At 39.8% G+C, this 27,371-nt stretch overlaps 1 protein-coding gene across 5 annotated transcripts in view; it reads right to left on the bottom strand.

The window, feature by feature from the left end:
- The window catches only part of ctbp1 (C-terminal binding protein 1), a 59,710-nt gene extending 35,051 nt beyond the window's left edge, over positions 1 to 24,659 (bottom strand). For 3 of the 5 annotated variants that reach the window (XM_008120193.3, XM_008120195.3, XM_008120196.3), the window contains exon 1: positions 24,406 to 24,656. Coding sequence is in view for 2 of the 5 variants with exons in the window: in XM_008120192.3 (XP_008118399.1) it covers positions 24,406 to 24,445 (40 nt within the window). In the remaining 3 variants the exon portion in view is untranslated. Of the gene's footprint in view, positions 1 to 24,405 lie in introns of all 5 variants that reach the window. The other 2 variants (XM_008120192.3, XM_008120191.3) reach the window with 2 other exon arrangements.
- Positions 24,660 to 27,371: the final 2,712 nt, after the last annotated feature.

Below are 27,371 nucleotides of genomic sequence, written 5' to 3'. Positions count from 1 at the left end.
TTACACATTTGGGAAATAAGACCTTTATTTCAGTGTCGAAACACTGTCAATCCAGACCATTCTTCCTGGCAAAATCTTTCCACAATTAGGATTAACTTCAGAGAAGGTCTCTTTCCCAACACAGATGGTCTAAGCACCCACTGGAATCTCTACTGAAGATCTTGGTTCAAGGACAGGCACATGTGAAGATAAACTATTTCCACAATATAAACCACTACCCCCAAAGTAGGTGATCTAAGGCAAAATCTGGCTGTAATTATATGATACTGACATAACAAATGCATATTATATTCCAGTTATGTTTCCTCTCTGATGTATGCCAATATTTCAATAATCATGGGCTTTAAAACTAAGGTCAGAATGGAGATCATATCTTATTTGTTTGCTATGATGAGGAAAAAAAACTAAGGTTTCGTTTCTACACACATCATTTCATTAACGTGGGCTATGATTCAGACTTAGCTCTTTCATCTATCTCTAACTGAACTGTAGAAAAATTCAGGGTGAACATTTCCAAACTGTTTCACAGTGTCCATGTCATGCATGCAAACTGACCCCATCAGCTGCTGAATATACACATATGGAATGAGAGGGTGAATGGAAGACCTGAAGGACCTGTTAAGTTATGTATTGTTCAAATCTGGAGTTAACCTGAACTCCCACAATAGCTAACCATCTTCCCTAAATTAAAGCTTTGGAACAGGACTGATTCACAAAAAGCTTTCAAAGCCTGACATACTGGCAAGCAGTACTGGGCCAGACTGATTGTTGGGGTCTTCTGACTTCTACCTCCATGTTAATCAGGAAATGTTTGCTTTCCTTCTATTTAAATAAATAAAAATTGCAGTAGCAATCTTCACTCACAAGATATAAATCATTACAAAGTAGAAGAACTTCAAAAATTATGCTGTCAGTGAAAAGCTTCTCAAAACAGGAATGAATGCCACTGCACACAATTAAATACCCAAATTTTGTTTAGTAACTTTAATATGAAACTGAAATACATAATTTTATTCTGGAACAATTCTGAACAAAGGAAAAGCAAACTGTAGTAATTCTGTTTCTCCATATAATTATTTTGTCATCACCACAAATGTTTATTTGTGGGGTGTTTTTTTTTTTTTTACATTATTCCCTGCATTTGCCAAAATTATATTTAAAAACACTTAGGAATCTTGTCCATGGTATCTGCATATCATATAAATCATATAAATGTGACATAATCCCAATTCAATTTTCTTTACCCTCCTTACTACACATTAGGAAAAATGAACAATAAACAAAACTGATCATAGCAATATTTGCTATGGAGTGGTTCTTTTGGTATTCTCGCAAAGTTTATGAAAGGTTCAATTTTTCTGTTTTGTTTTTTGGTTACGGTGTTTTAGGAACTTTTGGGAACTCTATACGTCTCATTCCCACATGTCAATTTTGCAAACTGCTGAAGCAAAGGGGCATACAAAAGAGAGGCCTAAAGGAACAACTCGCGTACATTTGCTTTGCGGAGAAATGTCCATAAAGCAGCATTAAAAATTACAGAAATTATAATTCAGGTATCTGATTTTATGAACTAAAGTGGTATTCCTGCAGAAAACTGCAACATTTGATTACAATTACAGATTGACTATCCATTATCTAAAATGCTACTCAACCTGTACTACTTCCTAAAGTCACTGGAAAATGTCTAATCTTATAACTACATGCAACTAATTCAAGAGAAACTGAAAGATAAATGAAGAACTTTAGGTGGCTGTTTAACAGTAACCACCTCCATTACATAGAATCAAGAAAACATTATCATTTATTATCACAGGAAGGGTATCTTCATCGCATTCTTACTAAGCAATTCTACTTGTTATGTGGCTACATGATCTTAATGTGTAACTCTGAGGAAAATGAGTCAGAAGTCAAGTGAAACACAATGAATAGTGCAACCATGATTTGAGAAATAACAAGTATTGAAAGTCTGTTGACACCATGCTTCATCCCACAGAGAACTGCCTAATAAGTATGTACAAGTGGAAATAACAAGTACAGTAGAGTCTCACTTATCCAACATAAACCGGCCGGCAGAATGTTGGATAAGCGAATATGTTGGATAATAAGGAGGGATTAAGGAAAAGCCTATTAAACATCAAATTAGGTTATGATTTTACAAATTAAGCACCAAAACATCATGTTATACAACAAATTTGACAGAAAAAGTAGTTCAATACGCAGTAATGCTATGTAGTAATTACTGTATTTACAACTTTAGCACCAAAATATCACAATGTATTGAAAAGATTGATTACAAAAATGCGTTGGAGAATACAGAACGTTGGATAAGGGAGTGTTGGATAAGTGAGACTCTACTGTACTTCTAGAGGCAATGAACACCCACTACCAATGTAAGACTGTTAGATGCTCCAATCATTAACTTTTAAGGCCAGAGTCTGATTTCAAATAATTCATGACAACAAGGCACATGTGGAACACATTCCTTTAGCACTCCTGAATCTCAGTGTTTCATGTTATACTTCTGTTTACTCTTTCATATCTAAAAAAAACACCAAGGACTGCCAGTTTTTTTAGCACTATGTTAACAGTTAATTCATTGGAAACAGCTATTCCAATGTCTTCTTTTTAGAACTTGTTGACACTATATGAGGTTGATAAGTATGTTCAAAGCTGCTTTAGCAGTTACTGCTTTAGAATTGTTATCTTGAATCTATACCAACTATAACACACCCACAAAGAGGTCCAATTTATCCTGCTGTATCCCTTTGCAAACTAGAAAACTTCATTCCACTTCACACAACTTGATTCAAAATCCTGCTAATGTGTTGTGGGCATGTATTTTAAAATGCCTCTGGACTGACTCTTCCCTGACAATACACAATATTTTATGATAAGTAACTACAGTAAGTAAAAGAATAAGCACAGGAAGATATGTCAGGCTGGGAGCATGGGGGTGGTAGATCAGAATCTTGATCAAAGGAAAGAATGCATTGATTACTTTTTAGGACCAACCATACTATCACTAAGCAGTGAGAAAACTTGTGTGTTTTTAGAATTTTAGTCAGACTAGATATTAAACAGAACAAAGAAAAAGAGGACTGAGTCCATTCTAGAAGATTCAACTCATCACTAGTTCAATATTTCCCTGCATCTATTCAGCAGCAGAGGTGGTAAAAGATATCCCTGTCACCTCTTCCTCTCCCATTGCCTCAGGGACCCTTTCTACACTGCCAAATAAAATCCAGATTAATTGGATTATATGGCAGTGTACAAGGGGCTTGAGCCAGAGGTAGAGCCCTGTCAAATAGAATCCCAGGTTTAACTCATGTGTCTGAACGGGGAGTCCAAGCACATACAAGGCCACCAATACCAGGAGCTGGAATACCTCCAGAGATTTTGAAGTGATTAATAAAATTTCCTCCTAGTTTTCCTCCTTCTCCCCTCAAAATCAATGTGAATATATATATTCTTATCAGATCTAAACTCACTCTTCTATTTTAAGAAAATAAGCTATGTAAGCACATAAATTGCACTCATTTTTGTGGAAAACAATCTTAGTTTTGTTCACATAGCATTTAGTACTACAGACAGAGCACAAAGACACTGCATTAAAGCATCTGATTCTTCAGTCTTATACACATCTACTCAGATGTACAATTAATCTCATTCAATAGGATTGAATCCCAGCTAACTGTGTATACTACTAAAGCCTTAGTTTATGCTAGTTGGGATAAAAGAGAATGAGCTCAAAATAATAACAGTGACCTTTTTTTAAAAACAGTTATTTCTTCCAAGCGTGAGCATTATTTTCAGAAACCATGCAAAAAATTACAGCAGCCATTTACCAGAGGTAATAGTGTATTACCCTACAAACAACAATTTCCATTTCAAACTGATTCCAAACATAATTTTAGTTAAATCTGAAAATGGCAGCCGGCAATACACTATAAGGAGTAAGTGCATGTTCCAAACAATATTTGATATTTGATCTAATCATTTGGCCAGTGTGAAAAATAAAATCCTAGAGCCCTTCCACACAGCCATATAACCCAGATAACTTACAATATCTGCTTTGAACTGGAATATATGGCAGTGTGGACTCAGATAATCCAGTTCAAAGCAGATGTTGAAGGATTTTCTGTCTTGATATTCTGGGTTATATGGCTGTGTGGAGGGAAGCAGTCAACAAAAAAGGTGACTTGCATATACAGAGAAAGTGTAAGACAAGTATGTAACTGACTGTGTAGTGCTTATTGCTATATATTTACTCATAATGTTATATAGAACCAGTGCAGAGCAATGGCTTGAGCACTGGATTAAGACACTGGAGAACAAGGTTTGAATCCCCACAAAGCCACAGAAGCTCATTAGGTGATCATGGGCAAATCACATTATTTCAGATTCAGAAAAATGCTCTGATAAATTCCCTTTTAACAAATCTTGCCAAGCACACCCTGTGACAGGATCAACTTAAGTGTCACCAAAGATCTGAAATGGTTTGATAACACAGAACAAGAAACATGTTGAAAACATAGCAGTAAACACTGCAGAATTACATTCTTGTTTCACACTGATTCTGTAAAGGTACATGGCTTTTAATCCTCGTTTTTATTGATATTGTTTTAACTTATTATTGTTTCTCATGAGATTTGTATGATTGTTGAATGAAAGAATAATACAATATTTAAAAATGAAAATAATTTTAACCAACATAAGCCTATCAGGATTTCAATGGGAAGTGTGGGCCTGCTTCTAGCCAATGAGATAGTCAAGTTAATTAGGATTATTGTTGTTGTTGTGTGCCTTCAAATCATATCAGACTTTGGACGAGCCTAAGTCAAAAATTATTTATTTATTCATTTACTACATTTATTTACTACATTTATATCCCACCCTTCTCACCCCGAAGGGGACTCGGAGCAGCTGTATGTACATACAATATATTATATTATTAGCATAGCACAATATTAGCATTATATATCATCATATTAAACTATACCACTATACTGTAATATTATATGTAATATATAACATATATTTAATATTATTATATGGTATTATTAGTATTATATTGTATAACATGATAATATTATTATCAATATTATATGTATATACAATATATTATATTATTAAAACTGATATAAAAATATTATATTATAAAACTGAGGGCAGGGCCAGGTAAATGACCTTGGAGGGCCGCATCCGGCCCCCGGGCCTTAGTTTGGGGACCCCTGTTCTTAATGGTTCTAATAAGGATTGCCTCAGGGTTTTACTAAAGAAACTAAGTGAGTTTCACATGCCTAGTGTCTCTGTCTCCACCTACAAACAAGATCAGTTTCAAAATGACACCATGATCAAATGATGCTTCAGTTACCCAACAGGCCAGAACCGAATTACCACAAATAATGTAAGCCACATGTAAGAACAGAACATGCTGTTACAATGGACAGCTGATGTCTGAACCCAGGTATAGGAATCTATGCTAGGACACATAATTTGGCTGGAACATTTCCCTTGGAATATTAGTGCCAGTGTCTGACATACAACACAGAAAACCAGAACACATTCTCATGTTCGATTCTGGAATTCATCGTCTTATGCCCAAGAATAGATTACTGATACCAGGTCAGTGAGACAGACATGAAAGACAGCCTAGTTTGAGCCATGGACTAGGACTTTAGGAAACTAGGGTTCAAAGCCCTGCTTAAGTCATAGAAATCCACTAGGTGACCTTGGGTAGTTCACTCTCTCTCTAAACATCATAGGGAAGGCAATGACAAGCCCCCTCTTAAGAAATCTTGTCCAAAAAAATCTTACGATAGCTTACCTTCTAGAAACAATTTAAAGGCATGCAACAACAAAGCAAATATGTTATTCACTGCTCTAGAAACATTACAATCTGAATCAGTCAACTAACACACTATGTTACATAATCCCTTTCACTGATGTTTTCCACCGCTCATAAGGAAATGAGAATGTAACTATGAAGTCTTTAACATCCACATATCCCCCTCAGCAACACTTATCAAGTGGAGCCCTCTTCTACTTCCCATTAAGGCTGCAACCAACAACAAAAAGATTTGTTGCAAATAACATTCTTGTCCCAAGGTTTCAAGCAAATTTGAACAGACATAGATGCTACAGTTCAACATAAACTTCAGGCTATTAAAACTTCTAATGTGTAACAAAGAACTACATATCATCACTTCCATCTCAAAGAAGAACAGAAAACATTTAACAGGAGAAATATTTTGTACCTAAGGAAAGCAAGGCCCTCTTATCCATGGATGACATGCTTCAAGACCCCCTGTGGGTACCTGAAACCATGGATAGTACCAAACCCTATATTTTCAAGCCACAGTCGTCTTCTTAAATGCAACCCACTAAATCTAAGCAGTGCACCATAGACTGAAATTATAAGGTTTGGTGTAAAGTTAAAGGGGGCTTGGTAACAACACTTCTCACTGTATTCCCATATCTGCTGCTGATCCACTACCAACTTTCTTTTCATTGCTTCTTCAGATGTTTGAACACGGGGAGGTCAACTTCCAATTATGTATTAAATACGTATTGAGAATTGTAAGATACTGTAGTTACAAGGACTTCTAGGAGTGGTGCCTGCAGATAAATTAAACCATAGAAAGTGACCCTATGGATAAAAGGGGATGTTTACCAAAAAGACAGGCATATGCTGTCCCTTCTGTGATCATCTGTCCACACAGTATGAAATGGCAAGGAAACGTCTAGATATTAACAAAATGCACAGGCAAGTTGCTAGGGGGGGGCACCTCCTGTATAGGACTTTAAAGACAATAACCAGCACTTTGAATTGTGTTCAGAAACAAACTGGCATTTTAAAACCGTTCCCAAGGGTGTCCTTTTAAGTATGTGTCCAAATGACCTGAAAAAACGTAAGAAAACACTTATGTCCAGAAGTTTCATTTGAATCTGAGTAACTGTCAGGACCCAGGCTACAGAACACCAATAACCATGCGCAGAGGCCGGATTCTATCTAATATCTTTATTAAAGGAATATATAAAGTCAATAAAAACAAGTGAAGAATATAGTTCAGAAGTAGACCTTTCAGGAAAGGTCAAATATAGTCCAGGAAAATAATGTCCAATATGAGATATTAGAGTCCAAAGTTATAATCCATTAACCGAAACACACACTTTGCCAAGCAATAGTGTGGGGAGATGACAAGGTCTTTTAGTCCATTGAAGCTTGACAACAAGGCTGGAAAACAAACTTGATACTTGGCTAGACAAGACGAGGCAACAAGAAGCAAGAACAAGGTCCGTGGCGAGGTCCGCGGTCAAACGTGAAACAAGGCAGGCTTGGAACTTGGTCCGGAAAAACAAGGAACTGGGGTTACGAAGTCCACACACGATCTCACTCCTCAAGCTGACGAGGTGACTCCGCAAGGTTTCCCTTGCGGCAAAACACCTAAATAGGGTCTCGTTTCCCGCCAGAAGAACACTTTCCCTGGAGAACTAGAAGTGAAACCCAACTCCGTCCAGATGCATGACTCCTTAGAATTTCCCAAGGGAAGCAGACCTAATCAGCTAATTGTTTGGCTGCGATTCTGAGGCTCCGGCGATTCGCCTCCCTAGCTCCTCTATCTCTATTATAATTGTCCTTTCGAGAAAACGGGGGAGAATTCTGCCCAAGGCTTGTTTGGCTGACTTCTTGAGGGCAAACATCCTCCAGGTGCAGGGGCTCCGATTCTGGCTGAACCGGTGGAAATCCCATGTTTTCCTCTTCGTCTGCCACAATAGTACTAGGAACGGGACTACAAGGCCCATGAGACATCACAGTAACTGGGAGCTACTAATATGTATCCCCATAACATAGACACCACTTAGAGCCGTGAAATAAGTCTCTGATACAACCACAGGAACAGCGGGACCTGAAGAAACCTTGCAGAGCTTTGGAACAGAAACAAACTAACTAACCTACGTTCTGCTTGGTAACTTGGCAGTGTTCTCTTTTTATTTACATCAAATATTAACTTTGTCATTGCAACCCACCTGCAACAGAGCAACAGCAACTGTCCCTGGAGTCTTGAATATATGCAAATTTTTCTGAAGTCCAAGTGTAGGCTTGAGTTTTAGAAATAAACCTGGAGGAATCTGCAGTTTCAGACAAATCCACAGAAGAGATTCTCCAAGTAAGCATTCTGCCCCACGTCTACACCCAAAGACACATAGCTCAGTAAGCAGATGTTCTACATTGAAAAGATGCCAGGTTAATCCTTAGCATTTCCATTTTACAATGAAATCAAACAGATAACAATCCTTTGCCCTTGAAAACTGTTACCAGCCAGATCAGACCGCACTAGAACCCAACTCATTTCATCTGATACACAGCAGGTTCACAGACTTACAAAATGCCCTTTAGCACTTGGTAAAAAAAATACAGACATGTGTTTGGCCTGGAGAAGAATTAGCAAATATATTGGGAACACCAACTTCATCTGAAGATGGAACATCTGATTTTTTCCCCCTAGCTGCTCTAATAGTTAGGACTCACCAGAACAGCAAAAGGGTTCAGATTGCAGGGGGAGAGATTTCAACTAAACACTATGGAGAAAATCCTACCAGTAAGACAACAGACATAGACTGCCTCAGAGATGGGGGGCTCTCCTCCTTTGCAGTTTTTGTAACGTTTTGGAGGAAATTTCTTTAAGTGACAAAAATATTTTGAGTGACAACTTCTGCTGCTTATCTATTGATACTACAGTAGAGTCTCACTTATCCAACAGGCCGGCAGAACGTTGGATAGGCGAATATGTTGGATAATAAAAAGGGATTAAGGAAAAGCCTATTAAACATCAAATTAGGTTATGATTTTACAAATTAAGCACCAAAACATCATGTTATAAAACCAGTTTGACAGAAAAGTAGTTCAATACGCAGTAATGCTATGTAGTAATTACTGTATTTACAAATTTAGCAACAAAATATCACAATGTATTAAAAACATTGACTACAAAAACATTGACTACTAAAAGGCACAGTGTGTTGGATAAACCAGAATGTTGGACAAGCAAATGTTGGATAAGTGAGACTCTACTGTATTTCCACTACTGAAATTGAAAATCAGTTTTTTTTCGAACTGTGGCAGATCTTAAATAGACATCTATGCTTCCACAATATATGGTATTAATCTCAGAGCAACCGAAAACACTACTGTTAAACAAAGAAGCACTTTCATCCTCCATCTCTACATAGAATCATAGAATAGTAGAGTTGGAAGAGACCACGTGGGCCATCCAGCCCAACCCCCCGTTAAGAAGCAGGAAATCGCATTCAAAGCACCCCCGACAGATGGCCATCCAGTCTCTGCTTAAAAGCCTCCAAAGAAGGAGCCTCCACCACAGCCCAGGGGGGAGAGTTCCACTGTCGAACAGCTCTCACAGTGAGGAAGTTCTTCCTGATGTTCAGGTGGAATCTCCTTTCCTGTAGTTTGAAGCCGTGTCCTAGTCTGCAGGGCAGCAGAAAACAAGCTTGCTCCCTCCTCCCTAGAAGGCTAAGCTCTGCCCACTTGGTCTCCTAGCAACCTGCTCAGCCCAGGGGACAGGCACAGTTAGGCCTCAGGCCTCTTCCACACTGCCTATAAAATACAGATTATCTGATTTTAACTGGATTATATGGCAGTGTAGACTCAAGGTCCTTCCACACAGCTATATTACCCATTTATAATCTTATATTATCTGCTTTGAACTGCATTATCTTCATTCCACACTGCCAGATAATTCCCTTCAGTGTGCATTTTATTCAGCTGTGTAGAAGGAGCCTCATATAATCCAGTTCTAAGCAGATAATATAAGATTATAAATATACAGTAGAGTCTCACTTATCCAACATAAACACCCCGGCAGAACACTGGATAACTGAATATGTTGGATAATAAGAAGGGATTCAGGAAAAGCCTATTAAACATCACATTCCCTCATGACCCTATCTGCTGCCAAACTGCCATCCATGTCTATGCCAGACATCCTCAGAGATTATGAAAACAGACAAGTGAGATGTTTATTTCTATTTCACCAATGATATCCAGGACAGGACAACTCTTATCTCTCTGAGGTGACTGTGAATGTTCCACTTAGCCACCTTGATTACCACTGAATGCCCTTGCACCTTCAAGGCCTGCCTACTTCCTGCTTCGGAGAGGAATCCTTTATTGGGAGATGTTAGCTAGGCCTCAGTACATCATGCCTGGAATTCCCTGATTGCTCAGTGCTGTTCTTTGGTTAACTGTCCTGATTTCACAGATTTTTTAAATACTGGGAGCCACATTTTGTTCATTCCAAGCAGACAGGAACCACCCAGGCTTTGAAGCTAAAAGGCTATTCAGTGCCAATTTCAAAATTCACATTTGCCTAAAGCAGACAACAGTTCTTTCTTCCACCCTGGTCATTCCACAGATATATAAACCCCACTTCCTTTCATTACAACACATTTCACAACCTCTGAGGATGCCTGCCATACACGCAGCCGAAACATCAGGAGAGAATACATTTGGAACATGACCAGGCAGACTACAGAACTCAGAGCAACACAATACAAAGAGAAACAGAAATAATAAAATAAATACAAAAAACAAATAAAAAACAAAACAAAATAATACAATTTAAAAAACATAAATAAAAATAATATAATCAAATAATGAAATATAATACATAGAAATAATAAAATAAAATAATAAAAACACAAATAATAATAAAAGAATAAAAAATAAAATAAATACAAATAATACAATAAAAATAATAAAAAACACTAAAAAATTAATAGAATAAAATACTATAATAACAGAAAATAACTAAAAATAATACAAGAAAATAATAAAATATAATAAATAAAAAAGATAAGTTACAATAAATTTGATTAAAAAATACAAATAACTTCAAATAAAAATTCCACAACAATTTTTAATCCATACCACCACCACTTTGCCACAGCAACGCGTGGCCGGGCACAGCTAGTACCTGCTAAAATTCAAATCTAACTTGATAACTGCACTCAAACATTATAAGAAAAGTTAACAGCTCATTCTTCGTAAGTGACAATTCTGTCCTAACTCTTAACTGCATCAATGTCTCTGGTCCAATATATGTAAATTGAGTAAGAAATTGACTACGCCAAATGTTTCTGACAAAGTCAGTTTCACTACCAGGAGAAACTAGATACATGAATGAACACACTGTGTTTTTTAATGAAATAGCTTTGCAGATAGAGAGGGAGTCTAGACTTGGCTACATGTGTGGATATACAGATAAGCTCTCATCTTTCACTAAAAATGATATTTTCTTGTGTGCACATCAAGAACCAAAACAGTTGTTTGAAAGAATAAGCTGTTTCATCTGAAGAGCCCATATATATAGCATACATGAAAAGAAAAATTAGCAAAAAGCAACTTACAAACACAGCAAAAATCCACGAATAATACTCTGGTGAACCCTATGAAACTACAAATATTTTTTAAATGTATGGCACTGAGGAGAGTCCAGAAGGTTATCGGCTCTTTTCGCAAGGCTCTCTCACACCAAATTACTTATTTCCTGCACAAACAGTACAACAGAAGAAGCATTATAGAGCACTTCCCTCAGCAATGTTCTTTTTATTTGAACAGTTGAGTCTAAATATATTCTATTCTGCATCAGGTAAAAGGGTTGTTTCCTTAGAACATGCCAAAAAATAAAAGAAAAACTGTTTCTATATGCAGTATATGCATTAAGTTTAAAGGCTGAATAAGCTAAAAAGCAATGGATGTTCTGATGTCTGAGCTACCCAGCAAGAACAGGCAAAGACTTAAAACAGATTTGTATGCATAATTAAGGACATGGCGGGAAAAGCCTCCAAATGAAGCTGCATCACACAATTGAACAGACTCTAATGAATTACAAAATCCCAAAGGGAAGGCAGATCACCAAGTACCTCTTGCTGGTTACAGTGGCATCCATTATGTATATTCTCAGAGGACAGAATTAGGTAAATATGAAACTGGATGTGTGTACATGCACATTCACATTTGTCACTTAAATATCAGCAATATGCAAAAAATGATTTTGAGAAAATTTAGTTTTGATTAAAAAAATACTGCATCATACAAAAATAAACACAGAAAGTCTCCCCTCTTTGATTTCCTGGACTGTCAAGGGCATTGGACCAGATGGCCTTGGGTTCACACATTTCTGGATTCTATCAAGATCCTGTGTTAGAGTACTGGCAGTCTCGAAGTTATGAACAAGATAGATTCTGTAGGTTTGTTCTTAACTTGAATGTCCATGTAAGTTGGAACAGGTACATTTTAAGTGTAACTCCAGCCAAATATATGTATACATATGCTTTGGATAGCATAGAGAAGGGTTAACACACCTGTGGTGTTTATTTTTCTGTCTGTGCCCATGTTCAGAAGATTTCACTTCACTTTCTATCCCTGTGATATTGGATTTTTGAAAAAATTGGCTTCTTGTGGAAACAAGGATTGGTGATAAAGCTTCAGTTGAGACACCTTTTCCTCATGATAACACTTTCAAGAGTGAATTTCCCTTCCTAGGGGTAGGTTTCTCTCACTTCCTGTTGTCTCATCCCCATTCTTAACTATCAATTGTTTCTAAGTCAGATGTTTGTAACTTGGGGACTGCCTGTACAGCTTACATTTATATTCTACCTTTCTACTAAAAAGCATCAAATCGTCATGCATCCTGATCATTTAGGAGATACTATGTTTGTTTAAAACATTTTGTATTCTATATTTCACAAGCTTGGAGCAGCTTGAACCTTTGCAACAACCAACAAAATTAAATCCTAAAAAGCAAAGCACTTATTCAAAATATTCAAGATATATACCAACACCACAAAAAAGCAACAGTAATTGAATGCACTCAACTCATAAGCTTTAACCAAAACTGCAATTAACATTATCAATAGATATCAATTGTCCTGTGGGACAATTCACCATAATGGCCCTGTTCTAGTACACACGGTTTTCCTTTCGTGTACAAAACAGGAATATAAAACTAGGCCACCACTATATATAGAGGGGGTCTACAATGGATGTGGGACTCAAAACATGTTAAAGCTAGAACCAATACCAGCCGGTCTCTATTCGGAACAGAACTAAAATGGGAGGTAATGGATGTTAAAAAAAGAGAGGGGGAGAACATAAAATAGAATGGTAGTAAGATCTTTCTATCCAAAAAACATTAGGGCCTACACAGTAAATGCAGATCCAAGATTCAAAGGTCTTACAGACTCTGTGTAAGAGGATCATCAACTCCTCTGTCACAACAAAGACAGTCCACTCCAGGGTTGAGTAGAGACCCAGCTGTATCAACCCATCTGCAGCTGTAATATAGTTTTAACATTTCTTCAGAGGAATGCAAATCATACAAATCTACAAAAAGTTGATATCACTGAGACCAACAATTTAAGTGAAGAAGAAATGTAAAACTATAGAAAATATCATATGATAGAAGGCATCAACACAATTACCAGATAAATTTTTATGTGGCCACAGTTATATAGGTAGATAAAATTGATGTAAAAATCAAACATTTACTGATAATAAATCAATACTTGCAAGACCAGCTGAACAGGCTGATTTCCCTTTTTGTGCAAGAAAACTGAAGCATTTTCTGCAGAGTCCACTGTAAACACTGCACATCGTTGTGAACAGATTTGTGTAAGTTAGTGACATTCAGAAGCCTTTTACTGCTGACAATTTTTTGTGACCCCAAGATGACCTTATTTGGAGTTGGCACCCACAGTTTAAGAAGTAATGGAATAAATTGACACAATACGGCATTGATGTAAAATCTGAGCCCCCTTCTACACTATCATATAATCCAGATTATCAAAGTAGATAACCCACATTATCTGCTTTGAACTGGATTATATGAGTCTACACTGCCATATAATCCAGTTCAAAGCAGATTATTTGGATTTTATATGGCAATGTAGACAGGACTTGAGAATCCATAGTTCAAATTCCCATTAGCCATCGAAACGGGTGGCCTTGGGCAGTCACACACACAGTCTCAGAGGAAGACAAGGGTAACCCCCTTTGAACAAATCCTGTGACATGGTACCTTAGAGTGATCATAAGTCAAAAATAACTTGAGGTCATCACCAGTACCACCACAAGTTCCTTGCTGGACAAAATGTCTGCTACCATGATGGAAACAACTCTCACTGCGGATTATGTGTAAGAACTGATACCAGCACACGGGCAGGAAAGCTTTTAATATTTATCAGTCCAAAGCTGGAGTATCAACACAGGACAGATGAACTACTGTTGCATTCCTTGTCCCAACTGCTGAACTGGCTATGTACCAGGAGCAACATTGCTGCTGGCTGCTGTCCCTCAGCTGCTGCAAAAATGAGTCACAGCACAGAGAGTACAAATGGATGCTGCCCTAGGCAACAGTTTTTTTCTGCAGAGTGTGACCAATCTGAGTGGCGAGTGGGCACATTTTTATCTCAGGGCTGCATCCCAAAATGCTGCTCCTTCTTAGAAAGGATAAAAATTGACTATCCTTAATGTATTCTTAAATATTTTTCTTAGACACAGTGTCACCTGCACTATAACTCAGGCAGTAATGAAACTGAAGGTATCCCCAAGGCTAACTGAAAACTTGTTGAGGTTCAACATGTATTTGAATTTTCTGCATTTCAATTAAATGTGAGACTCTGTGAATAAAGCAACCTTGCACCCTGCTTGCCTTAGCAGCCCAATCAAATACACACAGGAATTCATAGCATGAAGGCCTCCCACTCCCTCTGCACTGCAGCTTTCAGCAACTAATACAGAGTTTCGTAGACTACCTCTCAACAGGAGGGTTCCACTCAGCCATTATGGCAGAACTGCATAGCACACTGATTTCCTCCTCTCCTTCTCCATATGTCTAATTCCCATTTAAAGTTGGTGGCCATCTTGTAACAACATATATATTTCAACAAAAAGAAATAGCAACAAGTAAACACCAGATCACACTACAGAATACAGTAGAATGGAATTAGGCCTGCCTTCCTATAGTAATATCCCATCTCAACATGGAACCTAAAGTAACAACCAGTAAGAATGAATAAATGTACAATCTAAAATGAAGTTCACGCATTAAAAAGCATAATTAAAAATAATTTCATATCAATAAAAAAGTAAATTTGATTGAGTATAATGTTGATTCCTTGAGCAACTGATTATTTGCCAAAGGACTATCTTAATAAATACGTTTCTGCTTACAAGAGGAAGACCAGGGAGGCAACCAACCTACAGAAGGGACTTCCACAAACTTAGAAGGGCTGTTGTAAAGCCAGCTCATGGCTCCCTCAGTGCGGTAGGACACAGAAGCCTTTCTTACCACAACCCCAAAGATTTCAGAATTTAGGCAAAGCTTCAAAAGAGATGCTAGGTCATGTCCAACAGAAGGATTGATAAGAAAAATGAAGACCTGCCATCACTCCAAGTTCTGTAAACTCCCATCCCTCCCCAAAATGCAGCTTTGGAACTATCCTCCAGAGGCCAAAAACAACAGAACAACTTTACTGAAAATTGTTTCTCTTACTAAATTCATAAATGTAAATTCATATCAATTGAAACCACCACTGCGAATGGATTTTATAAGGATATCTCACTTGTTGATATGTCCATACTTGCTATGGAAGACTCTGCTCCTTCCATGCTATTTTAGTAGCACACTAGTTGCCTATATTGTTTACTAACTGTATCAACAACAATATTATTACGGTCCATAGACCCATCTTCAGACCTGAAGATCTCAGAAACAATCATCCTCAATCTGGGTTTCTATAGTAGATTTCTCCAAAACCCCAATCCCAAGACAAACAAATATTCATTTTGAATCCACTCTGTAATACATTTTATCCACTTAGACTAAATAATATCAGTATTAAAATGTTGGTTTGGAGTAAAAGTACATTTCTGGTCACTTCTGCGGTTGCCATCTGATTAATTTCAGAATCAGGAGATGAGGGAATAAACATTGGCCCCCATTAGAAACGTCGCCAGACTAAGATGGGGAGACAGGGCTAAGACGTTGAGACACAGGAGCCACTTTTAATCTCTGCTTTCTTCAATCAACCCCGCCACAAGATTCAGGGACCAACCTAAATATCTAGAAGGCTGGCTGCAAGGATTGCCAAGCAGTCGACATGTCCCACCTAAAAACTTGCTTGAATAATATTTCCAAATCCAAGTCTGCATTTCCCTTGCAGCTTTACATTTGGGAAAACGCTTTAAAATTCAGTTAAATAACCTGTTACGTAATAGAAGTTAACAAATACAACCCAGAATCCAGATACCTAGAAACAGGCTAAACAATACTGCTTTTGTTATGTTACTTTAACCTTTCTGCTATCAGTATCATTAAGAGCTGGCAGATCCATGTCTTCCATTTTCAGATGGAGAACATTGTCAATATAAATAGAGTAGCTCCCTAATCCTTCACTGTGTTCTCAAAAGAAACTTGTTTCTGCACTGTAGCATCAACTGACACTGTTTACTGTCCCCACATCATCCATGTATTCCACCTAGTTTCTCTCCTCTAGAAGACTGTCCATACTATGTGTAATACTTTACTACATTTTCACGAAATGTTAAACTTCCTGATTTCTGCCAATATTTAAGTGGCTTCAGATTTTGACTGCAGTGTTCCTTCCACTGCCAACTGCTGCAGGATTTTACAGCCTCTAAATGCCGCAAGCCCAGAGACTGTGAGTGTCACCGCATCAGTTTCCAGCCCATGAAGTAGCCCAGAACACTCTCTTTGACCTGAAATCACCAACATATAACCTACTAGCAGCATAAAGGTAACTTTACAAATGACAATCATGAATTTTAAAGCAACCTATCTCAAGCTTTTCAGCACCTGTTCCTCATTTTTAGAATTCCTTTCACACAACTAAGGCCAGGTATGCCTGCCCAGAAGCCAAGAAAACTGGAGGCCCACATGTGCACCTACCAGACCCTGAAGATCTCTGAAACATCCTCAATCCAGGTTTTTATAGAAGATTTCTCCAAAACCCCAATCCCAAGACAAATCTACCCTAGTAGAAAGCTGAAGCTCCTGGTGCATTTATGTTTAAAATAGCTCCACTGGGTTGAACACTGAAAGTCCACTGAATTTTTTTTTCAAAAAGAAGCCTGTATTAAGGGAGGTTTCACGGACAGCCTTATACAGAACTACAGTCTCTGTATCCACTTAATCAGACAACAATGACTTGAAAATACTCAAAAAATCCCAAAACTAAATCTTGATTTTTGACACATACCAAGCAGTTCACTGATATATAGTCATACTCTGCTACAGACATTTCGGATTTTCAGGTTCTCCTTGGGAGTGTTCCAGTTCCCAGGTAACTTTTCCTATTGTTTTTAATCAGTAATCCACATAATCCCAGCATGTTTCAAGATCTCTGGGCTATTTTTCCCAGATACCCTTTGGGAATCCAAAACAGTCATAGCCTTCAACCCTAACACAGCATTCCCTGTGATGTTATACTGCAGAGATTATTCAAAATGACAGCTGGTCCTTCTTTTGACCAGCCTGTCTGCCATTACCAGTACAAAACCCTTGACAGGCCTTAGAGAGCATGAAAGCCACTGTCCTACTTAATAATAATTTTCCACACTGACACAGCTTGCCCATTAACTGAAAAAATATTTGCTAACACAGCTTTATATTTGGTTGTTGCTTGGTTTCTACTGCACCCTCTCTTTTGTGTTGTTTTTCAGAAATTCTATCCGCTTCCCAAAATCCATGATCATACTATATAGTTTTAAAAAAAATATTTTCCCCTAACCAGTGAAAAGTAAAGCTCAGGGCTGATCTAAGGTGAATCCTATACACTTAAGAACCACAGAAATCAGTAATGCTTAATTCGAAGAAGACATATAAATAATAATTCTGTTCCACTGCATGCATACCCAACTGTATACCACGCTAACTTCAGTAGCATTTACTCCCGGGTCAGTGGGCGTAGGACTGCAGCCATAGCTGTCTTTTGGGGGAAATCAACTGGCAGCTAATTTACCAAGAACAAAGGAAAATGGTTTATCTTCCAATCACTGCTAGATTTAATCAAGCCCCCAAAAGCATTCTGTTTAACTATTTGCTTTGAGTTGTTGATAGTAAGATAATAGCAGTCCAGTTTTAGGGACAGCTTGCATTATTATCTTCTTTAATTCACATCATACTGGCTATTTATTTGTATCCTCAAGAGAATTTCATTAAACTTAAGAGGGTTTTTTAATGGCTGAACAGATAGATCACCATGCAGAAATAGAAGTCTCCCTATGTGGGGTACAAATATCACACACAGGTATTAATACAAAACAGAGCACAAGTCTGTTCTATCCTTGTTTTCAAACTAGTGGCCTACCAATATTTCTCCTTGTAACAACTTAGAAAATACTGTGTTGTCAAAGGCTTTCATGGCCGGAATCACTGGGTTGTTGTGAGTTTGTGAATGCTACTGGAACATGGCCATACTGCCCGAAAAACTCACAACAACCCTTGGAAAACATTGTTTTTCTTATATCTAATCATTTTTCTTTTAATTTCTGCAGTTGTTTCTTTCCTTGCATGATATGCTTGCTCAAACCTTAGTATCACAACCATTCCAGGGGTTTTTTTAAGTAACAAGTAAATTGGGAAGTATAAAGGATGGGCAGTGGGAGAGGGAAGATGTTTCCCCCACTTCTTATTATATGTTTCAATGCTATTTCCCTGTACAATGCCAGCAAATATCAATATATAAAAAGATGTTAATTACTCTATCAAAAGCTGAAACAAGTAGAATTATATAAAGTATATAGCAATTCTTTTTTTAAAGACACATCAAACAATACTAAGAAATTCACATGGTTTTTGTGATTAAATATAAATGAAACTAGATTTTTCCTTAGATGGTAAAAATAACCAAAAAACCTCTTCGCTCCCATATTACTATCAATGCAAATGGATATTCTCCTTTGAATGTGATATATTGAACGTAACTGTAAAACCATTACTTAAGTATTCATTCTATCTGTACATTAATAATTGTAAGCCTGGGCATCATATTACAAAAAGGAACAATGATTCACAAAATAAAAAAGGAGCTGCACCTAAAATGTCATTTTGTTAATGTTATGTGCTGACAGGATAATATTTCTTTTAAAAAGGTGTGGGGGGGGGGGGGCACACAAGAATTTCCATGAAGAATAACTAGTATTTTTCTTCACATTACATATTCACAGCTAGCATCATGTAATTTAAAACTGCATCACTTTATTTGAACTTTCATTAAAAAATAAACCTCCATATCAGCAGTTCTGAGCAGTGATCCCTTGGTTTCTGCTAGGGTCTAGTTCCAGGTTCCCTATGGATGCCAAAACACATGGATGATCCGATCTCATTATATACAATAGTGTGGTAAATAGTTTCTCTTACATAAATCCCTTGCTTTTTGGAATGTTTCTTTTTCCTTTTTTTGACTGTTTTCAAATAATGGATGGCTGAACCCGTGGATACAGAATCTGTAGATACCAAAGGCCAACTGCACATAAGGAGCTGTGCCTTCATCAGTCATCATCACATTGCAAGCATTGATTGAAATTAAGTAAATAATATTTAAAAACTTAAACCTGAGATAAAAATGCATTTTTATTATCAAAGATTATCTCTCCTGATTTGGGAAGGGAAAAATGAAAACTATGCTTTTGAGCTATATTCTGAGAAGCAAGTTTGCATGGGATTTTAATACTTCTGACATGTTAGACCAAAGTATCTTTAAAGCAGCTGGGTTAACTCTCTCTGTTGCTAATATTAATCTCAACAGGACAGGGCAAATACAACATTTAATCAGATCTGAAAAAAGCAGGCCTGAAGCACCCAACAGCCAATTATTGAGGAGCCACAATGCAGGGGAAACTACTGCATATTATAGGGGAAGAGATCTAAACACTAAGGCTGGATCTACACTGCCCCATATGTCTGGATCTGATCCCACATTATCTGCTTTTCCTAGATTATCTGGCAGTGTATTATTACCTTTATTTATATCCTGCCTTTCTCCCCATGGGGACTCAAGGCGGCTAACATCTATCCACACTAAACCATTTAAAAAGAGCAATACAAAAGTAAAATAATAATAATGTAGTAAAAACAATTAAAATAGAGCAAATACATTAAAATGGCCTTTAAAACTCATATCATGCCCCCCAATACCACCCACCCTCCCCAGAGCCTCCCCTTAAAGGTAAAGGTTTCCTCTTGACATTAAGTCTAGTCGTGTCCAACTCTGGGGTTTGGTGCTCATCTCCATTTCAAAGCTGAAGAGCAGGCATTGTTCGTAGACACCTCCAAGGTCATGTGGCCAGCATGACTGCATGGATTGCCATTACCTTCCCTCTTGAGTGGTAACTATTGATCTATTCACATTTGTATGTTTTCAAACTGCTAGCCTGGCAGAAGCTGGGGCTAGCAATGGGAGCTCACCCAGTCCCATGGATTCGAACTGCCAACCTTCCAGTCAGCAAGTTCAGCAGCTCAGCAGTTTAACCCGATGCACCACTGTAGCCCCATAACCTTCCCCAAAAGCAGAGAAAGGTCTTGGCATGCTTGTGGAAGGCTAGTAGGAATGGGCCATGCGGGTTTCTCTTGGGAGAGAGTTCCATAGCCTGGGAGCAGGCACTGAAAAGGCCTTCTCCCGAGTTTCCGTCAAGCGTTCTGATGGGGGACCGAGAGAAGGCCCTCCCCAGTAGATCGTATATGAGTGTAGACTTATATAATCCAAAAAGCAGATAATCTGAGATTAGATTCTGGGATATAGACTCATAAGAGTTGGAAGAGATCTTATGGGTCATCCAGTCCAACCCCCCTGCCAAGAAGAAAGAAAACTGCATTCAAAGCACCCCCAGACAGGTGGCCATCCAGCCTCTGTTTAAAAGCCTTCGAAGGAGGAACTTCCACTACATTTCGAGGCATACAATTGCACTGCTGAACGGTTCTCATAGTTAGGAATTTCTTCCTAATGTTCAAGTGGAATCTCCTTTCCTGTAGTTTGAAGCCGTTCTTCCACTTCCTCGTCTCCTGGGCAGCAAAAACAAGCTTGCTCCCTCCTTCCTATGACTTCCCCTCACATTATATATGGCTATCATGTCTCCTCTCAGCCTTCTCTTCTACAGGCACAGCTCTTTAAGCCGCTCCTCATAGGGCCTGTTCTCCAGGCCCTTGATCATTTTAGTCATCCTCTTCTGGACACCTTCCAGCTTATCAACATCTTCCTTAAATTGTGGTGCCCAGAACTGGACACAGCATTCCAGGTGTGGCCTGACCAAGGCGGAATAGAGGGGTAGCATGACTTCCCTGGATCTAATCTCTAGACACTATACTCCTATTTAAGCAGGCCAAACCCCCATTAGCTTTTTTGCCACAGCATCATATTGTTGGCTTATGTTTAACGTTGTCCACAAGGACAACATGATGTTTTTCACACGTACTGCTGTCGAACTAGGGAGTGTATTATCTGGCAGTGTATTATTATTATTATTATCCCTATTTTTACCCCACCTTTCTCCCCATGGGGACTAAAGGCAGCTAACATCTAGCCACACTAAACAGTTTAAAAAGAGAAATACAAATTTTAAAAACCATTAAATAATAAGTGTGGTAAAAACAGAATTAAAATACAGTAGAGTCTCACTTATCCAACACTCGCTTATCCAACATTCTGGATTATCCAACACATTTTTGTAGTCAATGTTTTCAATATATTGTGATATTTTGATGCTAAATTCATAAATATAGTAATTACTACATAGCATTACTGCGTATTGAACTACTTTTTCGTCCAAATCTGTTGTCTAACATGATGTTTTGGTGCTTCATTTGTAAAATCATAACCTAATTTGATGTTTAATAGGCTTTTCCTTAATGTCTCCTTATTATCCAACATATTCGCTTATCTAACATTCTGCCGGCCCGTTTATGTTGGATAAGTGAGACTCTACTGTATAGCAAATACATTAAAATGGCCTTTAAAAATCATATCCCCCTCCCCAATTCCACCCACCCTCCCCAGAGCCTTACCCTTCCTAAAAAGCCTGTTGGGGGAAGGCCATCAGGAATGGGGCCATGCTGGTTTCTCTTGGAAGAGAGTTCTACAGCCTGGGATCAGCCACTGAAAAAGCCTTCTCACGTGTTCCCACCAAGCATGCATAAGGAGCCCCTGGTGGCGCAATGGGCCGGCAGGAGTGCTGATTGAAAGGTCAGCAGTTCGAAACTGAGGAGTGGGGTGAGCTTCCCTCTGCCAGCTCCAGCTTCCCATGTGGGGACATGAGAGAAGCCTCTCACCAGATGATAAAGCATCTGGGCATCCCCTGGGCTAAGTCCTTGCAGATGGCTAATTCTCTCACACCAGAAGCAACTTGCAGTTTCTCAAGTCACCCCTGACACAGGAAAAAAAACCTCATGTCGATTGGGTAATGGGACAAGGAGACGGCCCTTTCCAGCAGATTGTATATGTGTGTCGACTCATATAATCCAGATCACAGCAGATAATCTGAGATCAGATCTTGGGATATAGGTCAGTGTAGATCTAGCCTCGGGCCTTAACTACCCTATACTGCAGTTTGAAACTGCATTAAACAAGTACAGTCAGTGTCGACTCATATAATGAAGCTTAAGTGCCTTATATAATGGGACAAGGAGACGGCCCTTTCCAGCAGATTGTATATGTGTGTCGACTCATATAATCCAGATCACAGCAGATAATCTGAGATCAGATCTTGGGATATAGGTCAGTGTAGATCTAGCCTCGGGCCTTAACTACCCTATACTGCAGTTTGAAACTGCATTAAACAAGTACAGTCAGTGTCGACTCATATAATGAAGCTTAAGTGCCTTATATAGAAGCCCCGGGTGGTACTGTGGGTTAAACCCTTGTGCCAGCAGGATTGATGACTTGAAGGTTGGGTTGGTGACCTGAAGATCAGTAACATCTGGCAGGCCCCAACTCTCCTGGGCTTCAGGAAGAACGTTAAGACATGGCTTTGTGCGCAAGCATTTAATGAATAAGCAATATATTGACATGGTCTGAACTTAGGTTTATGTGTGATGGTTCCTTGGAAAAGTGGTTTTAAGTAACTATATGTTTTAGCTGACTAATGTATTTTATGTGTTGTATTTTATGAATAGTTGTTAATGGTCTTAAATGTGTTGCTGTTTTATTGATCTGTTTGGCATTGAATTTTGCCGGTTGTTGTAAGCTGTCCTGAGTCCCCTTGGGTGAGAAGGGCAGGGCAGAAATGTTGTAAATAAATAAATAAATAAATTGCCGGTTCGGCTACAACCCAAGGAGAGCCTGGATGAGCTCCCTCTATCACAGTGGTTCTCAACCTAGGGTCCCCAGATGTTTTTGGCCTACAACTCCCAGAAATCCTAGCCAGTTTACCAGCCGTTAGGATTTCTGGGAGTTGAAGGCCAAAAACACCTGGGGACCCCAGGTTGAGAACCACTTCTCTATCAGCTCCATGCAGAGACATGAGAGAAGCCTCCCACAGGGATGGTAAAAACATCAAAAACATTCAGACAACGTCCTTGAAGACGGCAATTCTCTCACACGAAATGCGACTTGCAGTTTCTCAAGTCGCTCCTGACACGAAAAAAAGTGTATTATATTAGTCGTCGCTGGCCACATAATATAGTTCTAAACTGCGTTATACGGCAGTGTGGATGAGTGGTTATAAACAAAAGCCCTATTGACCACAAGGTCCCTCCATGGCTTGATAAAGAACAATGCACACTCAAGCCAGGCATCAAAAGAGCAGCACTGCGCTCCACGGCAAAGAGAGGCAGAAGATGGATAAAAAGGGAGGGCAGCGTGACAGTCAGGAAGTCAGGGAGCCCCCCAGAGGTGAGGAAGCGGGAGCTCGGCTTCTTCCTCCTCCATCTTGGCACAAGCGGCCCCCAGGAGGGAGGCTGAGAGGGAGGGGGAGGCTCGAAACCGGGCCCAGGCGGTGCCGGGAAGGAAGGAAGGAAGGACAAAAGGGGACATCAAACTTTCCCGAGCGAGGCAGCAGCCAAGCCGCGGGCCCTCCCAGCGGCGCCAAATAACCATATTCAAGCTTTGGGGGCGCAACCGGAAACCGGCCTCCAAAGAGCCCCCTCCCAAAGGAAAGGGAGGCCAGGCCGAAGCAGGCCCCTCTGCCCCCCTCCTTCCTTGCGGCCTCTGAGGGAAAGCGGGAGGGGACACAATGCCTCACAAAGCGCGAGAGGGAACAACCAGGCCCTCCTCCCCCGCCCTCCCCCCACCCCACCGCGCGCGAGGCAGCCCCTCAGCCGAGGCGGGAGAAACAGGCAGAGCGAACCCGCGGCGACGGCGGCGCCTTACCGAGCGGCAGGCCCTTGTTGAGCAAGTGGGAGCTGCCCATCGAGAGGCCTCTCAGGGGCAGGGCTCCAGCGGGGTCTGCTCGGGCGCGATGCGGAGCATATGGCGGCCCCGGCGGCTCCCTCGCCCCCTTCCTTCTTTCCCTTCCTTTCCTTTCCCTCCCCGCCCGGCCCCTCCCTCCGAGCCCTCGCACTGAGGGAGGACGCGAGGGGAGGGGGGAGAAGGAGGAGGTGGAGGCGCGCGCAGGCAAGGGGCGGGGCCGGGCGGGGCTCGCGCTTGCTCTCTTGTTTGCTGGCCGGATGTGGAGCGCGAGGGAGGGAAAGGGAGGCAGGCGGGCGCAGAAGGAGGAGGAGGTGTGGCCTGCGCCCCGCCCCTTTTCGGAAGCCGAAGGACCCCGCCCAGGCCGCCTCTGGAGGGCAGGCCGCCTTCCCGCCTGATTCATGAGGCATATCTTGCCCCAACGAGCTCCCTTGGAGGTGGGGCCCACCTCCAAACACGCTATTCATATGCACCGTAGACACAACCTGAATCAAATGTTTATCCAATGCTTTAAATAACTTTGTGCAGGAGCCCTCAGATAACAAAGGTTCTCCCTGCCCCAGCCACCCAAATAGACAGTTTTGGAATTTGGAGTAGTTCTGGTTTTGGAATTCCAAATCTGTATGCACGTTATTTAATCCTTGTTTCAAAAAAATATAAAAACAAGGACTTAAAAACCTAAGCTTTTAAAAAGTGGTTGCTAATAACTGCACCCACTCTTTGGGCACATACCCCTTTGGAAATCAATGGCAATTACAGTAGTGTCTCGCTTATCCAACGTTCTGGATTATCCAATGCATTTTTGTAGTCAACGTTTTCAATACATTGTGATATTTTGGTGCTAAATTCATAAATACAGTAATTACTACTTAGCATTGCTGCATATTGAACTACTTTTCCTGTCAAATGTGTTGTATAACATGATGTTTTGGTGCTTAATTTGTAAAATCATAACCTAATTTGATGTTTAATAGGCTTTTCCTTAATCCCTCCATATTATCCAACATATTTGCTTATCCAACGTTCTGCTGGCCCATTTATGTTGGATAAGTGAGACTCTACTGTATAACCTTAATGAAAAGGGAAAATCCGTTTGGCAGATGTGAATCTCCATGAAAATGTGGAGACCACCTTTTAAAAACCATTAGGCAAGAAAAGCATGGCCTTGTTAGAAGTCAACCCTTTGAACAAGTGCACAAGCATTAATGTAATGGCATACAGGTAACTCGACCGTTAAACTGAAGAACAAAGACATAGGTAAAGGTAAAGGTTTTCCCCTGACATTAAGTCTACTTGTGTCAGACTCTGGGGGTTGGTGCTCATCTCCATTTCTAAGCCGAAGAGCCAGCGTTGTCCATAGACACCTCCAAGGTCATGTGGCCAGCATGACTGTATGGAGCGCCGTTACCTTCCCGCCGGAGCAGTACCTATTGATCTACTCACATTGGCATGTTTTTGAACTGCTAGGTTGGCAGAAGCTGGGGCTAATAGCGGGTGCTCACTCCGCTCCTCGGATTTGAACCACCAAGCTTTCGGTCTGCAAGTTCAGCAGATCAGCGCTTTAACACACTGTGCCACCGGGGGCTCCGTTCTGGTAGATAGCCCCCTTCTTTAATTATCTCCTTGAACATCTTGTTCACATAATCCTCGGCTCCAGGTTTATCTGTAGAGGCAGCCTCTCCATACAGACTAACATTCTTAAGTCCGTAACGCTTCTGAAATTTATCAAACCAGCCCTTGCAGGCAGTGAATTTACCTGATTGGGTGGAAGAACCAGTCAATGTTGATGGTCGTACCTCTTCATCGCCATCGTTGTCCTCTTCTTGGTTCTCCATATTCTCTGCCATGTGATCGTAAAGTTGCTTTGCCTTAGTCCTTATGGTGTTCGTATTCAAGGAAATATTTTACTTACAACAATCATTAATCCACAAGGCGAATGCAGATTCCATCTTTACGATCAACTTATTATGAGCACCCTTTTTACCGTCTTGTTGAAAGTCACTGTTGCCGTAGACCTGATATTCTTCTCTACCTTCTTAATATAACAAAATATTGATTAGTTGATCCCATAATGGTGGCCAACTGCAGCATATGATCTCCCTTCCTTGAGCATGTCGAGAAGCTCAATTTTCTCTTTTATTGTAAGCATCCTTCACTTACGCTTAGGCTCGCTGCCAGAAACCATAGAAGTTATAGAATGTTTGGGTGGCATCATAGGGCTTGAATAAATTTCACAAATAGTGTACACAACACCGCAGATGAAAACTACGCACACACGACAGTCCAATGCTAACGTGAAATGGAAGAGTGGAGAGGGATAGCTGTGCACACAGCAAAAACGCGCAAAACAGCAAAAATACCGCAATACATGTTTTACATTAATAATTATTGAAAACCTGCGAAACAGCGAGTCCATGAAAAGTGAACCACAAAGTAGCAAGGGAACACTGTAGTTGTACTCATTGAAGTCCATACAATCATACTTTTCTACTGAAGTCCAAACAGCAACATGCATCCACCACCACTGAGGTCTGATGCAAACAGGCTGAGGTGTAAAGCAGACATGCATCCGACTCCAATGAGGTGTTAAGCAGAGACTGGACACAAAATGGAGTCCTGAGTCTGAACATGCTCAGTACAATCACATGTCAATTGAAGCAACTTATTTTTATCCGCAGCTATGAGTGCATTTGATGAATTTTAATGTTTTACATTGTAATTAATTATGTATGTGTTTGGTTGTAATTCTGTGGTTTTTATTGTTCAGATTTATGTATTATATATATGCGCATTTCGCTGTACGGGGTACCCCTCCCACACCTAAGCGGTCAGTCAAACTGGCAAATCAACATACACATAGAAAACACATTAGCAAATATATACATTAACAAATAAATAGTTAAAGGCTTGGGAGGTTGCTATTTCCAACA

The sequence above is a fragment of the Anolis carolinensis genome, chromosome 3, assembly GCF_035594765.1.
Source record: "Anolis carolinensis isolate JA03-04 chromosome 3, rAnoCar3.1.pri, whole genome shotgun sequence".
Lineage (NCBI taxonomy): Eukaryota > Metazoa > Chordata > Lepidosauria > Squamata > Dactyloidae > Anolis > Anolis carolinensis.
This window is presented reverse-complemented; position numbering and strand designations above follow the sequence as displayed.